General features: G+C 43.7%; 1 protein-coding gene across 1 annotated transcript in view; it reads right to left on the reverse strand.

Moving 5' to 3' along the window:
• The window catches only part of LOC115049648 (protocadherin-1-like), a 157,308-nt gene that overhangs the window by 74,630 nt on the left and 59,605 nt on the right, over positions 1–23,073 (reverse strand). Inside the window, exon 4 of the mRNA XM_029512026.1 lies at positions 485–704. Coding sequence (XP_029367886.1) covers positions 485–704 — 220 coding nt within the window. The remainder of the gene's footprint in view (positions 1–484; positions 705–23,073) is intronic.

The following is a 23,073-nucleotide window of genomic DNA, read 5'->3' on the forward strand; positions in this document are numbered from 1 at the left end:
AAATATATCAACATACTAACACGATGACAGGCTGACAAAACGCTAACTGCTGACAGAGGAAATGTATTTTGTTAGCATATTCCCTGCTAGCCTCCCTCTGTGGGGCTGATAAGTGGAGCTGATGGAAGGGTGGGCTCGGTATGATTTACATAATTGAGATGTTAATTTGTTAAGGCGTGGGAGTTGATTATGTTGCATATTGATTGTGTTGTGCTGCTGTGAGGTCACACACCTCTTTAATGGAGGTATACACAGCGCAGGGAATTGTGGGAATCTGATTAAAAACACAAGGTTAACATTCCTGCTGACATGACACATTGTGACACGTGGGGAAAAGGCGTGTTGGTTTGTGTGCGAAAAAACGGCGTTAAAGTGTGTGAAAGCCATTTGTTTGTGTGTGTGTGTCAGCTCCCCTGGAGGCTGATGGACAGATGGAGGAGGTGAAAAGAGGAGTAGAGGGAGGGGAAACTCCACCTGGTCTTACCGTTCTCCGGGTGCTCCATCTCGCCGATGCTGCCGTCGGGCGTGGTCCGCTCGTAGTGGTCCTCCGGCAGCGCCAGCGGGCCGATCCGGGGCCCCGATGAGGACTTGGAGCTGGGGGTCTCCGACTCCTCCAGGCCGCTGTCGTAGTAGCTGTGCTGGGACGCGTCCTGCAGATCCTGAGCCTGGTTGGCTGTTGAGAAGGTCACTCGGCGATGAGGCAGCTGCAGACACAGAGAGAAGGAGGCAGGCTTAGTTTTGTCTAAAGGTACACCTCTTCGTTCATAGATCAGGTATCAGAGAGCTCCGACCACAGACGGAGGTGGTCACGCTGAAAAACAGCGAGGACTTCCACTTTGTGATGTCACAACAAAAGCCTTCTCCACCCTCAGCCATGTCAGCAAAGCCTGCTCTCCTCGACCTGAACCCGCCATGCAGGATTTGGTTTTTCTGAGCATTCACATCAAATCTGATCAGGATCGGGATCCGATCCTGGTCTGATAGTTATACAGAGAAACATACACACAAACATAAAAAAGTAAAATAAGGACCTTTAATTTTAACATTTTCGACGTTCCGTTGGGAGTCAGTTTCAGTTTGACCTGATGCAGCTGATTAAAGCAGGAACCAGACTGTAAAAATAACACAAAAGAGGTCATCTGGACACTTTCATGAGTCGACTCAGCTCTCAGAATTACTGATGTGAGGTTTCATTTTGATTCTGCAGCTCTAACTACAAGGATCAGTCAACTTTAATCAGCCCATATCAACACGTCAGTTCTTATCTAATTCAACTCACCGACGCTGTCAGCTAATCTCATCTCTCTTTTTGCGTTTTCTGATTGTTTCTTTTATTCTCACCGTTTTCATTTACAGAGTCATCAGCTGGAGACACTGGTGTTTGTCTCCCTAACCTGCAGCGTCACAGCGACTAAACTTGGCTGGAAAATTGATTGGTGAGCTTCAAGAAAAACTAATATGCTAAAAAAAATTAAAAATAAAAAAACTGGCTGTTCAGTCTGAGTTGTTTAAAGCTGTCTTACTGTGGCTGCACTTAAAAACGACAAGACATGATACGATTAAGTCGGCAGCGGCCGGCCGTCAGAGGCTTCCTCCACCAGCTGATGCTCTTCAGCTTTAAAGGTCCCCTGTGGACTGTTAGACTTCTGGGAGCACCGCAGAGCCATCCTGGCTTTGCTTATGTCATGCAAACAGACACACACACAGCCGTGCCAATGGTCTCACATGACTGATGAACAGGCGGCAGAAACACACCGGGATGCAAAGTGACGCGCCAAGAAAGGCGGAGGACTGGAGATATCTGAGAAACGCGGATGTAAACAATGCAGGGATTTCAAACACTTTTGTTGGTTTACATGAAAACCTCAAAACCTTTTCGATTTCAGTGTAAAAGCAGAACTAATCATAAATTGTATATCTAAAGTTTGTGCGTGCAACACAAGAGCTCCATATTTTAGGGAAAAACGACTAAATATATGTTGTACACAAACACGCAGGTATTAAATCCATTTATTCGTGTTAATTATCTTAAATAGGACACACGGAGCGAAACCTTACAGGTTCATCTTTAACTGTCCTGTCTCACCTTCCTTTTAGAAATAACACACATTCAAGAGTGGCGCGTTGGTGCAGTGGTTAGAAGTGGCACCTCACAGGGTTTGAACCCCAGACACGGGGCCTTTCATGAAAATTTGAAAAACCACCAACAGGGATTGGCTCCATCCAATAGATGGATGCAAAATTGATCATTTTTCTTGGTTTCCTTTTAGATCGCTATAAAAGTTTGGCCAGACAGGCCTTCAGGCCTGCAGCGTACCCAAAGTAGGAGAATGAATATTGCTCACTTTCACTGCCATATTTGTCAAAAAATGAAGGGAAGTCATCATGGACAGCAAAATACAAGGTTATAAAAGTCATTTTACACTTTTGCTCAGCATCAAAAGTCAATCAGCTCCGTCTGGAAGCCGAAGTTAGTTGGAGCAAAGAGGTGTCTAAGGATGCTGAATGGGATTCAATACCTTTTCAGACTTTCCAAGGCCTTCCAGAAGCCCTTTCCAGCGCGTGTTTGGTTTCAGTCAAGGAGTGTGATGGTTTTAATAACAGCGGCGGGCTGAACACACACTTTACTGCTCCATTTACTGCGCCCGTGTGGGGGCGGAAGGTTGCTGTCCGGCTTGTGTGTTTGATAGTTTTGTAATTGAAATACAATTATCCTCCAGATGCTCCACAGACACACACACAGACACACTAAAAAATACACCAAGCGCTAACAAACATCCCTCATTCAAAGGCATATATTTCAATCTCACATTCACACCTGACTGGTCAGCTTGAGCTGATAAAGAGCAGCGTCCCTGGCATCAGCAGATGCTCTGTCACCATGGAAACTGGGCGCCGTCAGGGCTCCGGACCAGTAAAACCAGCAGATCTGGTGCTGATAGACAGAAGCAGACTGGGTTTGGTCTCTTTATGAAGCTACTGTCTCCACTTATTTATTTATTTTTTTAAGCAGCTTTCTTCTCCGGCAGCAGCAGCCACTTGAAGGGGTTTATGTCTCCAGCTGCCTCTTCACTTCTGATTACAATTACACATCATGTCTCTTCATTCCTCCAGTCAGTTTGTGTTCTGAAAGAGCCTGAAATATTTGTGTGTGGACACAATGTGACGCTGCAGGCGACAGGGCACTGTCCGGGGAAACAGGTTAAAACGCTCAGCAACAACTGGACCCTTCGGCTGATCTGACGGCTCTCACTTCCTGTATCTCAGCAGAACGGGAACAGCAGAAGCTCAGAGGTGTTGCTAATTTCGTGAGCACAAAAGAGGGAGCAGCTGCTTTACTCAGACGTGTAGCTGTTTGTTTAAATTCCCTAGACCAGCTACAACGTGACGCAGCATCAGACAAACATCCAACTCAGTAACGCCCTCCATTTGTCACATCACTGTGTGAATCCATCAGGCAGAGAAACAGTCCGAAGACTGGCGGCTAAACGAAAGGACGTTTTCTGCCTGTTCGGCTTTATTGATGAACCGTTTAGGAGGCATCTGGACTTTTAAGGTGAAATTTTACTTTATCAGCTTCTTCCATGACACAGACTCGAGTGATGGTTATATTTATAGAAATTTAAACTGGGTCATGTGATCTGCCAATGTTGCATGGAGAAAATTGGGATGGAAAGCAACATTGCTGAAGTTTTTTTTATGTTAATTTCTCTGAAAAATTAAGTTTGGTCTATTTTGTTTTTCAAATTGTTGTGATCTGATATTTACTTGATTTCTCTCTGTGTCCAATAACGATTCAGCTGGACAAAACATAAAAGCCCCTGGCTGTTGCAGAAACACCTGTTCGCCAGCGCTCACTGGCACAGGCTGCACGAAAAAGTTGGAAAAAACACAAAAGTTTTGCTTTGGAAACTGTTGGGCAGCGATGTAAAGGGTGTGTGATTTGTGGAGCTGCAACATGCAAACACAACAGTTTGTTTATTTTAAAGATGACAGGAGTTTGTTTCCAGTGTTGTGCAGCCAGTTTGTTCCTCCCAGGATTCCCCGACACAAATAATCCAGAGCACGTTCACGCAAAAAGAGGAGAAGAAGAGCAAAGTGTGGCTGTTATTAATACCTGCTTCCTGCTTCCTGCTTCTTCTTCTGCTGCGTCTGCTGTGAGCGCATTAGGCAATAAATCACATCTATATATACATGAAGAGAGATGAAGCAGATCAAATCGTCCCGATCCCTCTCCTGCCTGTCTGTCACCTCCAGCACACAGGCTCACAGAGACTCTGCAGAATCTTTGTTTTGGTTTTTTGTTTATTTGTCTGTTTTGTACTCGGATGCTTGTGTGTTTGTGTATCTACGTTTGTTTGCTAGAAATAGAAATGCCATCTCAGCAGGTTGCATCATGAGAAACTGGAGCAGTTCAGAGGAGTGAAATAGAAAGACCAACCAGAACAACATCCACTTCGAGCCTGTGCTCAGTGCCAGCCAGCGAACACCTGCGCAGGACGCCGTCAGACAAAATGTCCGGGGGGGGTTCAACCCAGAAACCCCATCATGTGTGTTTGGGTGTGATTTGAAGTTTTTATTTTTATCTGATCAGGAGTTCTGCTCGTTCTGCAGTAATGATGAAAAATCAGCTCCAAAGCCTCTGATGCTCTAAATATCTTACTGTCCACGTCTCTCTGTCTTTATTCTGTCAACACCATAAACTCAGAACAACTTCTCCTCACTGAGAATCAGGAAAGTACAGGACTGATCCAGAGACTTTGGATATACAAGCAGCTGACAGCTGTGAATGAGACTGATGACTTGAGCAAAGATGGCGGATGAGAATTGATGGATAAACACAGTAAACTAAAGCAGCAACGCTCCAGTCAGAGAGTCAGACTGATCCAGATCTGAACTAACTTTGCTTCTTTACAGCTTAGCATGCAACACGCAAGCTAATTTGAGGTTATTCTCTGAAACAATAAAACATCAGCTTGTCTTCCAATCCATTTTAAGTCGTGGTTTGGCTCTCAATGTGATGTACAACAGCCACAATCGTGTTGATTGAATACATCGTGCCGGCGCAAGGTCAGCAATTAAAAATTCAAGGATATGCAGCTCATCATGGCCTCAGTTCCTCCATCGCAAACTGTTCATGCTGCACTTTGGCTAGAACTCCTAAAGAATATTTAGTCATCTGCAGGCAAAACGCACATATGCATTTTTATGTAAAACATGGAGGCATGATGAACCATTTTTCCTTGAATCCATAATAACTGACCTTCATTATCATCGCCGAGCGGAACGCCGAGGACATGAATATGCTGCAAAATCCGATAAAGAAGCTTTAGGTGGAGCGCCATGCAGAGGCTAAACAAAGCGAGAGCGGCGCGTGATCTGTCATTCTGTCAGTGATAGATATCAACCCCAGAGAGAGCTGCGTTAACTTTAATTCATACATATTCAGTTTTCAGGATTATTCAGTGAATATTCAGTGCTTTTGGTTTGAAGTTAGTGCAGCAGCGAGGGGAGGAAGTGGAGGAGGCCAAGTGGAGGAAGTGAGGAGGAAGGAAGGTGGACACAAAAAAGCATCTCAGAACAAGAGGAGTGAGAGTAACGAGCAGGAGAAGGAAGGAGTGGAGGCGTCGAAGAGGGGAGCGGTAAATAGAGCAACACAGGAAGAATATAAGAGAGAGCAGGAGTAGAGGAGGAAATATAGAAGCCTATAAAGGAAAGGGAGGGAGGAAACAGTGCAGGATGGAGGAGAGAGAAAGACCAGACGCACCAACACAAAGAGGAAGAGGAGGAAAAAACATTCAAGCAGAGGAGCAAAGAGGAAGATGGCGAGAAGGAGGAGGAGGAAGACAGCAGATGAAGAAAAGCAGTAGGAGGAAGCAAAGCAAGAGGATTAACACAGTGGGGAGAAGAGGAAGAGGAAGAGGTGTGAGACACAGATGGAGATGAAGAGCAGAAGGAAAAAAGAAGGGAAGAGGAGCACATGAAGAAGAGGAAGAGGAAGAGGAAGGAAGGAAGGAAGATGGGAAATAGGGCAAGGGAAAGCGAAGAGAGCCGTAAGTGGATAAAGAGACAGTGGAAGGAAAAAAGGGGGGAAAGGTGATGAGATCAGGAGGGAGGAAGGAGCTAGAGGAAGGAAAGGAGAAATGAGGAGGAGGAATAAGTAGAGCAAAAAATAAAGAAATAAATAAATAAGAAATGGAGGAGCAGGAGGCCAGCTGTGGGTTCAGGATGATGATAAGGACCGACCTCCTCCTGCTGCTGCTGCTCATCCTCCTTCAGGAAGCGAGAGAGGACGAGGAGGAGGAGGATGAGGAAGAGGAAGAGGAGGAGGAGGAAGAGGCCTTCACTGGGCCACATTGTTCAAAGATGATTAAAAACCAGTGAGAGGAGAAAACGCACAACGCCTCGCTGGCTGTTTGTCAGCTGAGACACGGAAAGGGAGATAACTCAGAGTGTGTGTGTGTGTGTGTGTGTGAGAGTGAGAGAGATCCTCATTACCTCCCTCTGTGGGAGATAAGAGTGTGTGAGGCTGCATTGTGCATGCTTATAAAAGTCTGTCCTTATCAAGTATGCACGCACACACTCCGAAACCAACACACACACACACACACACACACACACGGCCCACATGAAGAGCGGCTGCCAGTGATAATTCAACACAACTGTGTTGAATCTGAGCGGAGAATGAATGAGGAGTGGAAAAATAGATAGAGAAGAGGTGGAGAGGGGGAGGAGGGGACCAGAGAGAGAGACAGAGACAGAGAGCGAGAGAGAAAGAGAAAAGTGGAGAGGAGGAGGAGAGAGGAAGAAGAATCCACAGAGCGTCAGGAGAAAGCCCGAAGAAGGTGGAGGGAATACAGCGAGAGAGAGAGAGAGATCCAGAAACACTGCCCCACAGCCAAAACAGCACTCTCTCTTTCTTTCCCAAACAATTCATTTCTTCCTCTCTCTCTCTCTGAGTGAAGGTTGTGAGTACGACGCTGCAGGCAGTGATTGGCTCTCTGGGAGAAGCAGCCTGTCTGTTGTGTTTCACAAACAGAAACACAACATCTGTTTGCAGCTGCTCCACAGTCATGTGTCCTGAACTTCTTTAACCTTCCGTCGATCTGTGATCAGTTTTAAAAGTGGCGCCGTGGCGTGTTTAAAATGTGTCTGTTTCCATCAAGTTGTGCATCTCAAGGCTGCAGCGAAGTGAAATCTTAAAGCTGCAGCTCTTATCGGAGATATTAAATTACACGTTGTCTCCAACTGTTTATCTGTCATAAAAACACGCCTGTTCTTTGCTGGATCCAACATGGCGCCAGGCGTCAGTATCAAACAAGTAAAATGCCAAAAGTTCGGACAGATAGAGGGTTTGATTCCTGATAAAGGACGCCGGAGTGTCACACAAACAACCTGTCTCCATGTAAAGTCTCTACATGGATCCAAAAATGGATGTTGCTGCTGCTGCTGCAGGGAAATGAGCTCCCATCACAGACAGCCTATGCAAAACACACTCATGTTTGTTTTGTGTGTCTGAGTGTACGTGTATTAAGATAAACCCAAATGTTAAAGCAGACTTCACCTGCTTCCTGAGCAGCATTTAACATTTTCTGTCTCGACTGTAGAAACTCCTTCATAAATGTATATTTTTTTTAATGACCTTTAATGGCCTGATGCATTTTACTCCTCTGAGCCACAGTACACCATCCAGGAACTACTAAAAACACATCAGTGAGCCACACACACAAACATATAATCCTGCATTATCCACACAAAACACACAAACTGTTTATTTTGACACAGCCACTTATACACACAAATACACACACACTGTCCTGCTGCCCCAAATAACTTTCACAGTGCTGACTTACAGCAGCGAATGAGGATTAATCCGCCGCTGAAAATAGTCCCTGACAAAATGCAGCAGCCATTTATATTCTGTGCGTCTGCTGACAAAACTGAGAGGTTAAGATTTACGTCTCGGAGCTGAGTGCCACAGACCGGATGGGACAGACAGGAAGTGTTGTTTTTTTTTTTTTTTTTAATGGGATTTGTGGACATTAAGACAAATACAGTCCCAGAGGAGACAGAGACATCACTTGGTGTCTGTTCCATTGGGATCTGGAAATAAGTTGATGAGGTTATGAGTCTGTCCAGACGTTTGAGAGACGCTTTCTGCACATTAGCAAAGTAAACAATAACAACAAGTAGGATTATTCAGTCAGTATTAATTCAGATCTGGACTTTGGAGCTTTCTGGCTGCACAGCCAGGACGGCCATGTGCTGATTCTCTGCCTTCACTCTGAGTCTCTGTCCAACAGAAACAAGCTGTATCACTGCATCTGTCACTCAGCATCACTCTGCCTCATATCAACACACACACACACAGACAGATAGAGTGAGTGAGCGAGAGAGAGAGAGAGAGATGAAACAGGTCAGCTGCGTCAGAGTTTAGTCCTACGCCTGCATTCCTCCACCCAGTAGGTGTGTAGGTGCGTTTGTGTGTGTTATCACTGAGCCAGTAAATCTAGTGTTACACTGGCAGAGCACACAGAGCTGTAACTCTGGAGCACGCTCACTTCCAGCATCTCAAACACACACTGCAAGTACACCAGTCATGTCCTCAGGTACACTACAGTGTTGTCGAGAAGGCTACCACACAAACACACACACAAACACACACACAACTTAGCTGTCAGGCCTGACGGTTCTGCAGTTTGTGTGTCTGTGTTTTGTGTTCAAAGCTGGCAATGACAGAGACACTGACGCAGCAATCCAATGAACTCAGAGACAGCAGGCGCGTGCGCACACACACAGACACACAGACACACACACACACAGAAAAAGAAATGAACTTAAATAAATCTTCTTCTTCAGCTTGTATTTTTCAATTTGCTGCCTGGCTGCTCTCTCACGCAGCACTCAAATCCACCAACAAACGTGAACGCCGCTCTGACGAATGACGGGTGGACGCTGACACCCCCACGACCGACCCAAAGTGTGCGTGTGTGTGTGGATGTCATATGTACGTTTGTTGCATTTTTTTCTGTGTGTTTGTGCATTTCTAACTTGCTGATGCAATCGAACTGTCACTTCCTTGACTGTGCAACAAAGCAGATGTGTTTTCCTTATTTTCTCTGATGAAGAGGATGTTGAGTCTGAGAGGATGAAGATGTACTTCATCCACTGAGGACCATCTCTGAATCAATAAGAATCCTGTCACTGCATTAAGAAAACCACAACACAAAGCAGGAGAATCTGGAGGAAAAGTGACACAAAATTGATTCAAGTACAAGCTGAGATTATGAATCAATTCAGATTCATCCCGAACGTTGATTTCTTTTTCCCCTTCACTCTAATAAAACGTTGACTGTTTTGTGGAGGCTCATGTCTTTGGAAATGTAACATCACCATCTTTCTAAAAATCAGAATTCCCAATCTCTCTGGATCATCTATAAACCTTCTACCAGACAGTTTTCATGCGTTTCTACAAAAGACAGCGCACCTCCAAAATCGATTTTCATGGTGTTTGAGTAAAAGCCCTTCTACACGGAGCACATCGAAAATTAACAGCATGAAAACAAGAGAGTAGATCTACTTAGATGAACGGCGAATTTAAGATAATTTTACTCTGCTGTTTCTTACACACATATAAAGTTAAGTCCAAAAAAAGTTAAACTTGAGGAAAAATTAAAAAAATAATAATAATATAAACGTCTGGTCAACGTTTTGGTTGTTCTTTGTGTTATGAGCTACTATTGATGAATCAGGGTTAGGTTGAGGTATCGATTGAATATGTGGAGCATTTGATCCAATCTTGTATTTCTGTTTTGCTGTAAAAGCGCCCCCCAACCATGAAGAGCGGAATAAACGTTGCATTCGACTGAGGTTCACAGGAAGAAAAGCAAAAAGTGGGATGACGTTTGTTTCCAACTGACAACTCTGGTATGTTAATCCCTAAAAACACCTCCCTTCCTCTCCTCCTCCTCCTCCTGTCAGAAATGCTGGAGCGGGTTATAATTGGCTCCAGGACGGCGTGAGGGAGGATGAAAGCATGAAAAGAAGGCAGAGTGATTAAAAAAAAAAAGAAAAAGACGGAGAGGGAATGATGTCAGTGATTGGATTTTTTTTTTATTTGTTTGGCTATTGTCCAGCTTCAATGTTCAAAAAAGTACAGAGAAAGATGAAGAAACTATCATTTCTAGTTGTCTGTGTTACGTTTTTTTTAACAGGCTGCGGCTGATCTTTTTTCCAAAATGAAACCAGATCAGGATCTTCTTTAAGTCTGGACTCAGAGCTGAAAACAAAAAGACCTAAATCCACAGAAATCAGCATCAGGTTCTCTCCAAAACACACTAAAACACTTAAATATATTTATCCTGACCAACACTCATTCCATATATCCAAACTTTGACCCACCGAATGATGACGGGATCGGATTGCATTGAAGTCTATGGGTTTACAGTCTCAGGCTCTAGTTTCAACAAAGCATGATGTTGACTTTTTAAATGATGCTTCCATTTAGAGGAAAATAAATAAAATAGCCTTTCAACATGGCCACCCAGGATCGACAGACTGCACCACAAAATGGCACCTCTCACTCCTCCTCAGCTTCCCCTTCTCCTCCAAATATCCATCTGGAATCAGAAATATGAAGTCTCATCTGTCTTTTGTCAGAATCCCTTCATCATGGCGGCTGGTTTTGAGTCCCCAAACCGGCTTTGGACCTTTTCATCATGACCTTCCTCTCAGTCATAGACGAGCAAACACACCTTAAAAAGCTCAAAGTTAAAAAAAGGAAAAAAAGAAAAGTAAACCAGGGGTTTGATGTAATCTCTCCGACCTGTTAATGGAAAGAAACAAAGCTCAGCCCCCTGTGAGAGTCTCTGGGAGTCTTTCCCCATCGGGCCGCTTTCAAACAACTCAAACTGATGCACATCCATGATGAGGGAAGCCAAAACTGAAGCGTTCCTGACACTTAATCTCCAGCTTTCACTCCACGCCAGAAAAAACTTGGAAGGCTCTTTAATAAACATATAAATACAACAATTTCTCCTCAGGTCAAGGTTAATAACTGTTTATTCTAGGACCATAAAGAGATTAATTTGGCTTTTAATCAAATTTAAGCGCAGCGTCTCACCTTTCTGATGATGAGAGAGCTGTCAAAGAGGCTCTCCTCAAATCTTCCTAAAATATCTTTCTCCGAACAAATCAACCTCCAACACAGCGAGGATCATGTTTGATGTAAACCAGTTTGGTCCTGATCTGCCCTCCGACATGAGCCAGTCTGTTCTGGACTTTGGTTCAGTTACGGTAGCACAAATACATAACACATGGAGCGTACCGGCCTGCTGCATAGTTACATTTATTGCCATTGATGCTGTAATAACAGTTAGGTTCAGCAAAAAGAGAGCTTTGGCTGAACTGCGTAGGAGGATGAGATATTGTACAGTTCATGGTGCCAACATATGAATATAAACTAAAACCATAAAAGAAAATTATAAAAGGAAATAAAACCATGAAAAAAGAGAGCTGCTGGATCAGAGATGATAAAGATGTAAAGGTTGGAAGTAGATCAGTTCTTTATATAAACGTTTTGTTCGACGTTTAACTGTCAATATTTCTGTGTTACCAAGAGTCAACACACACACTGACACGCACACAGATGGAGTCTATCCTAGGCAGCTGGTATTCCCAGGTTGAGGTCAAGAGGAGGTGGAGGGTAAAGATGCATGTGTGTGTGTGTGTGTGTGCATGTTTCTCCTCTCAGGCACGCACATACACACACATATCAAAAAGAATGACGAGGTTTTCATCCATCTCCACACAGCGAGATGTGAAGTTCTCAAAGTTCAGTGAACACAGGACTCACTTCATGAAAGCTGCTTCGACCCACACTAAACTGCATTATGGCTTCATGTGTGTGTTTGTGTGCGCATTCACAACGCACCCTACAGTGTAACCTTTGACCCCCTGGGCCACAGCAATTTTTTTTCAATTGCTTGCATAAAACTTACAGAAACGAGTGAAGTTTGATGGGAAAAAATTATTAATTGATTTGTAATAAAATCTGAGAAGCTTAACTCGGCCCAGGAGACCATCTCATCATGGCTGCACGCTATCGACCACGTCCTGCGAAGGACTCGGCTCCTGAATACAGCGACTACCTCCGCCGCAGCATTGCATTGGGGGTTGCGTTCAGCCTCGGTGTCTCTCCCGCTATTTTTAGTGCATGTTTAACCTGAAGGTCGATCTTTTACAACAATAGAGGAAATCTATTGATGAGCAAAAATGGATCCTAAGTCTCTGATGACGTCTTCACAGCAGAAATGCACCAAGGGACTCAATCATCTGTCAAACAGCAGCGAGACGCCATTATCGGCACTCAAAGAGACGGAGAAACTAAAGCTCTAACAGCATCCTTTAATGGACCCATTTCGTCTGTCATATTTTACATCTAATTTCTCAGTTTTCCGCCGTGCTGTTGCGTGATCTGGACTCGAATGTGTTATATGAATACGTGATCTGTGAAGAGAGCAAGAACGAGGAGTCATGGCTGCTGCTGCTGCTGCTGCTGGTTAATGACCTTCACTGAAGTCATGTTCTCGCTTCAGTAACCATCAGTGCTGTTTACATGTTCTCTATTATGCTGTATATGTAACACACACAAACACACATCCGACAGGCCCACGTGTAATACGCCTCTGCCACATATTCTGACTACATATTGAATGTATTAATAGGTTTGGGATTATTGTGGAATAAGTGGATTAACTGTATGTTGTGTATATGCTGGTGACGCTTGTAACCTTTTTAGCATAATAATAGGAACAACAACAATAACGAAGACAATATGTGCCGTTTGTGTGTGTGTGTGTGTGTGTGTGTGTGTGTGTGTGTGTTGGTCTTCCCGTGAGCTCCAGTTTCTCCTTCACTTCCATCTTCCACCTCTCCACGGTCCATCCCGCTCTCCCTACATGTGGAGATCATAAATCACAGCGACTCTCAGGACTTCTGTCTACAGCTCAGCTATTGTGGACAGATCTGTTACCGGCTCTGTGTGTGTGTGTGTGTGTGTGTCCAGGTGTAGGAGAAAACCCGCGGAGGTGAGGGCCCATATGAATTTGTGAGTTTCTATATGTGTGCATGCGTGTGAGCGGTAGTAAAAATAGTTGTGGAATGAGGAGGAGGAGGTCGGGTCGATTGTCTGGAAACAATAGAGGGAAGGAAAACACTGACGGACCGCCATAGCACACCAAGTGTGTATTTGTGCGTTTGTGAGTGAGGAGCTTCCACTGTGGGAATAAATAATGTGAATGTAAAGACAAAGAGCGCTGGACAGTAACAGGAAGGAAAACCTGCTGTGGACAATTCTTGTCGTCATGTTTTTATTGTAATTGCTGAAACAGACTCAGTCCTACGTCAGCTCTATATCTTGCATGAACCCAAACTGGGTTTAATTGTGTTGGTGACTCTGCTGATTGATAAAAGAAGACAAATGGTATTGAAGTCTATGGGAAAATGTCCCTCCTTCTCCCTGACTTGCCCGATCAGTACAGAGTACAGAGCAGGTCTGATGCAACTTTTTCCCAAACATGGCTTCAAAAACCAAAGACAAATGTTTCCGACATTGAACAGCTTGCATACAAAAACAGCAACACACACCATTTTAAAAGGTATTTTGTGCTCAGAGCTGTAAACACGATGAAATGTGATATTTGCATGTTTCCTGTCATTTCATTAACTGCTCAGTATTGTGTCAGTGTTTAACTTCCTGCTCCTGAAATCCTCACATGTGTGTGTTATATTGTGTGTTGGTGTACACGACTTACAGACTCTACCACTTGTATGTGGTCATTTGATCCATTTTTCATTTTTCAAATATTGATGGGTGCAGCTTAAAAAGAAGTGTGAGACATCGATCCACTGATCAGTCATTCTGGAGAAGTACAGCATTTGGCACCAAAAATGGTGAAAAATCCTCTTATAAATAGAAATCTAATTCAGTCGGTCATAATCCAGGCGGTTTATGTGAGGGAGAAAAATCCATCTATGTGGAAAGAACAAGAAAAAGTCAATAAACTTTGAGGGAGATGAATTTTGTCTTTCATTTCCCTAGATGTGCAGGAAATGAAATGTTCCTGTTTAAGAGGCCTGGATCTGCATGTAACTCACTTTTTTCCTCATCATTACAGGAAGTGAGAACAGGAAGTTACCACAACACGAGCCACAGGCACGCAGCTTCTCCTTAACGTGCTCAGTCTGTTCCCAATATCCCCAACATTAGCAGCTAGCAGCTAGCAGAGGGCTGGTTAGCTTTTGCTCCAGGGGCTTTGTCTGTGCTGGCCAGCAGAGTAGCGGCGGTGGCGGCAGAGCGGTGGCCTGTTCGCCGGTTAGCCATTGGGCTTTATGGAAACAGACGTCTCTACAGGAACGAGGTGGACAGCAGCCAGAGTTCATTAGCATCCAGTCTGGATTAGCAGCTAGCTTGCCAAGACTGCTGCAGCTAGCCAAAAGAGACAACAGGCCCATAGGGGATGACTGGACATGCTAATGCTAACGCTAATGCCAAGTCTAATCAGCAGCAGGCAGGAGAGGAGGCGGGGGGGATGGCAGGAGGACGGCAGCAGCTCTTCCTGAATCCCAATGAAGGAGCAGAAGCTCATCTTCATAATGTCAATACAAGCAATCAGAGAAAAGAAGCTCGCACTGAAACAGCATATTTTACAGTAAAAAAATAAATAAAAATAAAAACATGAAAATAGAATCAACGCCAAACAAAAATAAAGCAGCGCTTCAGCTCAGACATATCTGAGCTGAGACAGGACAGGGGGCATCAGAGCCAAATAAAAAACGATGGATAAAAAAATAATAAACTCGCTCTCTTCAACACAGAGATTATTGTTTCATTCAGGAACCATTTCTCATCTGTGTCACCTGTATCTCTCTGCCTGTGTTCATTATCTTAAGTCAGATCAGCACTGTGTGGCCCATGGTCAAAGGAGAAGAAGATAATCCACCAAATAAATCATTCTCATGTGTGGCAGCACAAAATGAGACATACAGAGCACATCTGTACCACATCTGTGCCGTGAAATCTCAGTTTTCAGGCATCGCCTTGTGTATTAAACCATTTATGTAGGAGGTAAAAGATAAAACAGAGGGGTCACAAGAGGAAGGCTAGAAAATAAAGAACACATTGACTCGGCTTCTGCAACTTCCAACTACTGCACGGCCATTTTTTCAGACAGCGTCGCTGGATGTTTGGTGAAAACTGGTCCAAACCGTGGCAGTGGTCGAAGACAAGACTGCAATGCCTTTAAATGCCACATTTGGGCCCAAAAACACTAAAAGCATCCATCCTGAAAAGAGCATGAGCTTCAACTTCAAACGAAAAGGAGACTTTAATGATTACAAATGCTGTTGAACATCAGCAAACTCCAACCTTCGACACACTGACCAGCTGCACCAAAGAAAAATGAAGTGAAGCCCACACACACACACACACACACACACACGAAGCTCCTTCCTTTTCCGTCTCATTGTGTTATCAGAGTGAGAGCCAATACAGCAATGGAGGACGTTTCATGTTAAGCGATTCTAAATGATCTGATTTAGTGTGTGTGTTTTACGCCCCCCTGCTGTTTCATCTGCACTGGAATTCAGTGATTTGTGGATCACAAACCAAACTCCTCCAACTGTCTCTCAGATATTTTTCCTTGACCTTTGAACCCCGCCCCTGGCTGTAAAGCTGTTGCTGTTAAACGTCTCGTCTGACTGCACAGAATGTTAAATATAACACTTTATTCAATGGATATCACACCAGTCCACTGAAATCACAGGAAAATATCTTGAACACTTTGGTTAAATTTCGTTTTGGTATGGAGCTCTTAACTCCGTCTGTTGAGGAAGATCGTGCCAACATGAATATGGCTGCTGCTTTTACATAAAACCTTTTAAAAATAAAATTAAAACTTTGGCTTCTGAAAGCCAAAAAGTTTCATCAAATATCAAAGCACTTTCAAAAACTGTTCTAAACAAGAGGCCCAAGGATTTCTTCATCTCATCTTCATCTCCATGACTAAAGTCCAAGTATCAGTAGTTTGTCATGAAAAATATGAAGAAAATCGAAAGATCCATAACATCTAAAGGTTTGAAGGCCCACACGGTCTAAAGGTCGACCTCCATGTGGTCTTTGATTTTAAATCAGGCCTATGTTCTATATTAGATCAGTGAAAATATCGAAGGTGATAAACTGCCCGTCAGGACCTCTGGAACTTTGTGATGTCACATACCTGATCTGATGTCAGCCAATCAGAAGAGAGGCACACATACTCTCTTCTGAATGCACAACTATATCAACGTATTAAAATAATGTAATAATAATAATGTTGTTATGGAGTTTTTCCCCAATGAGCTCATCAATTAGCAAAGATTTCCTCAAACTCAGATATAATGAGCAAACTCTCGCAAACGTTTTCTGCACCCTGTCATGAAATACAGTTGAACCTTATTCTGAAATTAGCAATAAATCAAAGTGTGAAGGGAAGTGTCAGAGAAGTGAAATACAAAGATGTTTTGTTCTTTACTCGCAGCTAATTCTGAGTCCATCGGTGGGTTTATGGCTCCACCTTGTCGGTTAATTTGCTGCGGTCTGTTCACCGCTTCAAAACAGGAAGCTGGGTTCTGTCAGCCAGCAGATAATTTAATAACTGTTTTTTAAAGGCCAGACACAAAGAAGGAAATGAAAGTCAGCTTTGATCCTGCTGTGAATTCGAGCAACGGTTTTCTAGGAACGTGGGGGTGGGGTCTTCTGCTGCCACTTAATTCATCTGAAACATCCCAAAAGAAACAAAGTCTCGTCAATCCGTCTATTAACTTTATTGTCATTCACATGTTCTGTGATATAAATGAAACTGCTGTGTATATTGCCCTCCATCGGCAGTGTTTCAGCGTGATAGTTAAAATATAAGTCCAATACAAATAGAATAAATGAAGATCGAAGATAGTAGAAAATAAAATGACTTGACAACAAAACAGGAAAGAATTCAGAACTCCATGAGTACTGTACCATAAAATCCTAAAAGAGGGGAGAATCTTGGGGGAGCTGAATGTTTGTTTAATGTAACTTTATATCATTTGAAATAATCATGAAGCAATTTGCTGCCAATTAAGTCGCTCCCTCTGCTTTTCCTAAATGCCACATCATCCAGAATTTTTCCATGAAATTTTAAAGTAGACATCTGTTTGTCTTCAAAACACAACCACGCCATAAAAAAGTATTCCATAGTTTCTATCACCATGACTAAAATTGAAACTCAGCTGAGTTCCGCTGCCCAAACATACAACCCGATAATAATAACCGGCTGATTCACTAAGCCTGACCTCCAAAATGTGAATTTGTGAAAACCGAAGGGGATCTTTGTTAGGCACATACAAGCTAAAATAAATGATTCCAAAGTTTATGGTAGCAGCACCAGTGTCAGTCACAGCTGCAGAGACTTGCCTGCAGGCAAGACGAGCCAGAGAAGCAAACGAACCATCAAATTTAAGTCCACTCATGTTTTCTAACGACACATGAAATAAGCAAAACATCAGATTGAGACCAAATGTGTGAATGAAATGATTAGCAGGGACCGGACGCACACACACCCACAGGAATTGTCTTTGTTTTGCTTTGTTTCTGTTGTCCCACAATGATTTCACAGCTCTTATTCATGCTTTGTTTTGTTTTTTGGCCTGTGTCAAATGAGTCATCATGATTACAAACACCTTCAAATTTAAAACTGAAGTTTAAATGTTTTAACCACAGTGAGACGCAGCGCTGGATTCCTGCGGCCGACACTGACATCATGACTGCAGACAGTCGAGACGTGTTGTATTAAACTGGAATTAGAGTCGGAAACATTGTTAATTTACTGCCACATGTTTTAAGCTTCACAGCTGCAACACAATAGAGTTATTTGCATCACACTCCACCATCAATAACATTATCGGCATCGTAGCGTCCTCATGGTTGGTAGCCATGGCGCCAGCCGCAACAGCAGAGGAACAGACAGACTGGATCTCAGGTAAAACGTGCGTTTGTGTTTCTTCACTCCAGCAACACCGCAAGGTAAAAGGTCAGCAGATGATGCCAGCTGTAACCGTGCCAACCAGACTACAGACATGAAGAGGGCCTGTTGCCGTAGTGACGCAAACAAAGCATCACTCAGTCACAACACTGAGGTTTACAGAGAGAACGCAGAGCAATAGTTAAGTCTGCATTATGAGCACTTGTGATATTATAGATATTGGCTGCGGTGTGCGTTATCATCATTGTGTTGTGTTGCAGTGTATCCAGTGATTACTGTGGGAGTGAATAATGAGGCATCTCAGCATGAATGGAGAAATACTTTATGATAAACAGGAAAATAAATTAAACCAATTGAGAAAGAGACACCACATCTTCTAACTCGTTATCCAGTTGTGGATTGTGTGTGTGTGTGTGTGTGTGTGTGTGTGTTGAAACTTCTCTGTTAAAGCAACAGTCACACAATCAGATGTCTTATGGATTCACAGGAGGTTGTTCAACGCCCACCAGAATTTGGAGCCACGTCCAGTGTGCTGTTCTGGAGGCTGGTTAAAGCTGATTACTCAGAACTACTGAGCTGAGAACTCAAGTAAAGAGGTGAAGTTAAACTTAGCATGCATCGAAGCTACGCTAGCAGTTTCCCCCTGACTTCAGCCTTAGCGCTAAGCTACGCTAAGCATGTCCAGAGACCTCTCCGCATAGTGGACACACCCCTGACCTGACTCAGCTAATGAGGATTTCACAAAATATTGGACAGAATCCCAATCATGAGGTTGGGATAAGCATATGTGTCAGCCAAAGAAGACACACACACGCACAAAAACACACACTTTCACTGAGCCAACACTGATGCCAAAAAACAAGAATAACAACATGATCTCTTGTAAGGACACTTGCACCATAAGTCACTGTGTGTGTGTGTGTGTGAGCGTGTATACACACACACACACACACAGAGTGTATTAATATTCAGGCAGTACAGTAGGAGTGTTTACAGAGAGAGAGAGAGAATGAGACAGTGATGGAGGACAGCTCACTCGCCCGGTCCTTGCTCAGCCTCTCAATTACCTCTGACTGTGATTAATACATCAGGATGCATTAGCCTCTCTCTCTTTTTTCTTTACCCCTTCATCTCCTCCGTTTCTCTCTCTCCTTGCTTTATCCTCTCCTCATCCCTTCCCTCCATTCCTTCCTTCCTTCCTTCCCCCAGCTCCTCCTCCCTGCTTGTTCCTCGTCTTGAGGAATTTTCTGATCGGTTCTTGGCAGAGTTGCGTTGTGGTCGTGGGACCTGAGAATGTTTTCGGGGTGGAGGTGGAATTAACGCCGTGGTTAACCGAGTGGTGGCGTTCCAAATATGCCGTAATGACAGAGCTCGGTGGAAACATGGAGCCTCAGCTGCGAACCAGAACACAAACAGGGACTGGTGAGAGCCTCGTTGTTGATGTTTACTGCTGTGTGAAAGGTCGCCTGCTCTGTATTTAAGCTTATTAGACTCTTATATGTGGCTGGTCTGTTCCATAAATTTTAAGTTTCATACCTCACACTGAGCCGTAGTGCTCTTGCAACATAAAACCCCATAAAGTGCCAGACTGCACCAACCATTAAATATCCCATCGCTGTGACCTCCTTGTGCCCAGTCGTCTCCTATAAAACCAAGGACAGGAACAGCGCTATCAGCAAAGATCTCATCTTTACATTTAAGCCCTCCTTTTTTTTTAACTACACAAAGTGCTCTACATATTCACAACCAGTACAATCTCAGCTAATTATGTACGTCCCTAAATAAAGAACCTCTTCACTTCTCTCTGTCTTTATTCTGTCAACACTGTAAACTCAGGTCAACTTCAGAAACATAACCGATAACTGAGTGACTTTGACAGCTCGGCCTCCAAAGGAGACGCTCTGATTGGCTGTGCCCTCACCTACCGGAGCCAATAGGAGTGTCCGATGTAGAGACGTGATTCCAGATGTCGCTATCAAAGATGGAGGATGAAAGCTGGTGGATAAGCACACAGTCAAAGCAGCAGAGCTCCAGTCAGAGAGTCACACTGATCCAGATCTGAACTAACTTTGTTCATCAGTTTATCATTAATGTCAGTTTCACAGATCGGGCTGTTAGAAAGAGCTGATTCTGCAGTTTAAGGAGCGAAAAACATCTAATCTCCAATTCGAATTGAACACAGACCAGTGTGGATGTTTAGCAGCACAATAACACGTTTATCTGAACTGGGACCTGCAGACGTTCGGAACTGATTATGGCTTCAAGCAGAAACAAATGAGGCACGAACCTCAATTATTAATCAGAAGACGCTCGTTACGGCCTGTCAGGTCGCGGCGTCCTTTCCTCCCTCACTCCCTGACTTCACCCAGCCTCGTATGGGCCCGTTCCCAGGGACTGTGGGTGGGAGGTTCTGGGTGGTAGAAAAAAAAGACGCCGCATTCCCCCCATTTCATTGTTCTTGCCACTTCCTGGTTGACTCTGAGGGGAGTTAATCATTTATAAATGATGACATGTTTCAGATAAATAATACAAGACAGATGCAGAGGAAGGACAGTGTGAGACGGAGAGAAAGCGGGAGGGGGTCACTGATATGTTTGTCAGATGAAAACAAAGAGAGATGAGCAGAAAAAGGTGTGTGTGTGTGTGTTTAAGCATTAGATCTAACACAGTTTTGCCAAATCTGCATCTGTCGCCGCAAATCTGTACAAAGATGAAAGCTGTCAGAGAGCTGAAACTTCATGAGAAGGACGGGGAAGGAAAGAAAGGAGGCGAGGATGGTGAGCCTTCCCTCCTTCCCTCCATACTCTGAATGAACAGCAGCTCTTTGCCAAAGAGATGAGAGAGCGAGAGAGAATTAGGATTCAACTGCTGTGGTTGGTCGAGCAAGCACTGTCTTAGATAAATCACCTGCATGCACAAAATACACACACAGACACACACACTCGCACGCAAATGCACACAACTTACTGAAGCTGTGCTGACAAAGGGAACACAAATAGACTCACACACTCACACACACTGTGTTCAGGCAGGATGTAGCAGTAAAAAGTGAGAAGCAGCTGAAAGCCAAGCTCTGTGTGTACACATGGGAGAAGGCATTACACCCCTCGAAACCAGGAGGAACACACACACTTGTATTTCCAAGTGTGAGGTGTTCAGCCTCAGAGATTCAAAGCCACGCCTCTCCATCTCACACTCACAAAGGTCAGCAGTTCGTTTTAATTTGAAAGCGTTTGTCTTTCCTCTCGATGACGCCTCCGCCTCTCATTTGTCAGACACGTGAACCTCTGCGGCGAAAAAACAGATCCTCACGGACGATCACGTCCTCGATTCACTTCAAAACACTTCATCCGTCCTTTGAGGGCCCATTTGACGCGAGTGAGTTTGCAAACACAAAGGCCACACAAACAATTCATTTGCACACGAAAACAGTTTCCACGTGATCAAACCTCATTTCATTCTACACACCGACATTCCTGATGGCATTAATGAAGTACAAGATCGTGTGTGGTTCAGTAATAATCTCACACGTTCAACATTTTTGTGTGGCTGCGTCTGCTTCTTAACACAATTTGGATGCCTGAAAATGATTTTCAGTTTTCTGTTTTTCCATCGGAATCAAAGAAAGGTCTGCTGCAGAAATCCGCAGCTTTACAGGCTCATGTTATTGATCAGAGCAGAAGACAGAAAAACACTGCAGTCAGCACATTTTACAAAGTGGTTCTTCTGTGTCAGAGCAGCCGTTGATAAACGAACAAAGCTCATCCCACTGAGATCAACCACCACCCTTAGGCTGTAACTCTCCACCATTAAGAGAGCGCGTTTAAAGATGGAGGTTTGGGAGCTGGGGGGCAGCTGAACAGCCCAGCTGCTTGCTCTACATCTAAATTTGATCTCAGCCTACGTGAAGTTTTGCAGAGTTGATTTATCGATTAGTCAATAAAAGATCAGAAAAGCAGCAGATATGAGACGGTGACTCAGATGACCAGCATCTTGACCTGAGTGAATTTTACAGCTCAGTTTATTTTAGTCGGTCTCTGGCAGGACGTGTCTACTCTCTGGAACAGGTCTCATCACGGTTCCATCACTTCTAAAGGATTTCACCAATGCACAGGAAGTGATGTCAGCGTTTCCTGCACAGTGATGCAGGATAACGTTGGTTTTCAGGAAGTGTGTGGGCTGTGGTTCAACTGTTAAAGCCCCCAACCCCCCAGGGATCACCACCATAACCCCTCACACACATACAGTTATGCTAACACATATACACAGGAAGGAACGAGACAACAATGGATGACCCGTAACGGAGAGCGACAGAAGGAAAAAACAAACGCTCCCTGTCCTGCCACGGGGGAATCCCTTTAAGTGTGTGTGTCGGGATAAAGGTGTTTCAGACATTTCACAGTCATACACACTTCTCTATAAAAGCGACACATTTTTATCTAAATGTAGTGACAACAGAAATATGCAGATTATGTTTGGTTATTGATCCATTTTTATTATTATTATACAAAAATAAAGCCACACTTACCGTTCACAGGTGACTTCTGTTTGATGTTACTGAGATGGGAATGATTAAACCAACCAGTTTCCTGAACTTTATGTAGCCATAAATACGTAACTGCAGATTCCTGAGTAATTTGATGCCAATTACAGGGAAGGAAAGAGGCAGCGTTCAACGACTGCACTTCCTTTTCATCCATTTAATTAACAGAAAGTCTTTGACATGTTCAGCAGATCTGCTGTTCTCTGACTAAATGTCAAGACTCAGTGTCACATTACATGGATGCATGTACATCAGAATAAAACCTCCACCTTCAAAAAGAGCTCTCTCTTTCATTTATTTCCTGCTTCATAATAGTTTTGTGAATTTTTACATGCAAACATTAAGGTTACAAATAAAACCATGTGACTGTGACATCAGTTTGACCTGCACTAGTTGGTCACATGACCTTACATCACGACGGTCCCATTAACGTTAAACCACTCAACCTGTCAGTCAAACCAGCTGTACAAACAC

This window comes from Echeneis naucrates, chromosome 10 (assembly GCF_900963305.1).
Source record: "Echeneis naucrates chromosome 10, fEcheNa1.1, whole genome shotgun sequence".
Classification (NCBI taxonomy): Eukaryota; Metazoa; Chordata; class Actinopteri; order Carangiformes; family Echeneidae; genus Echeneis; species Echeneis naucrates.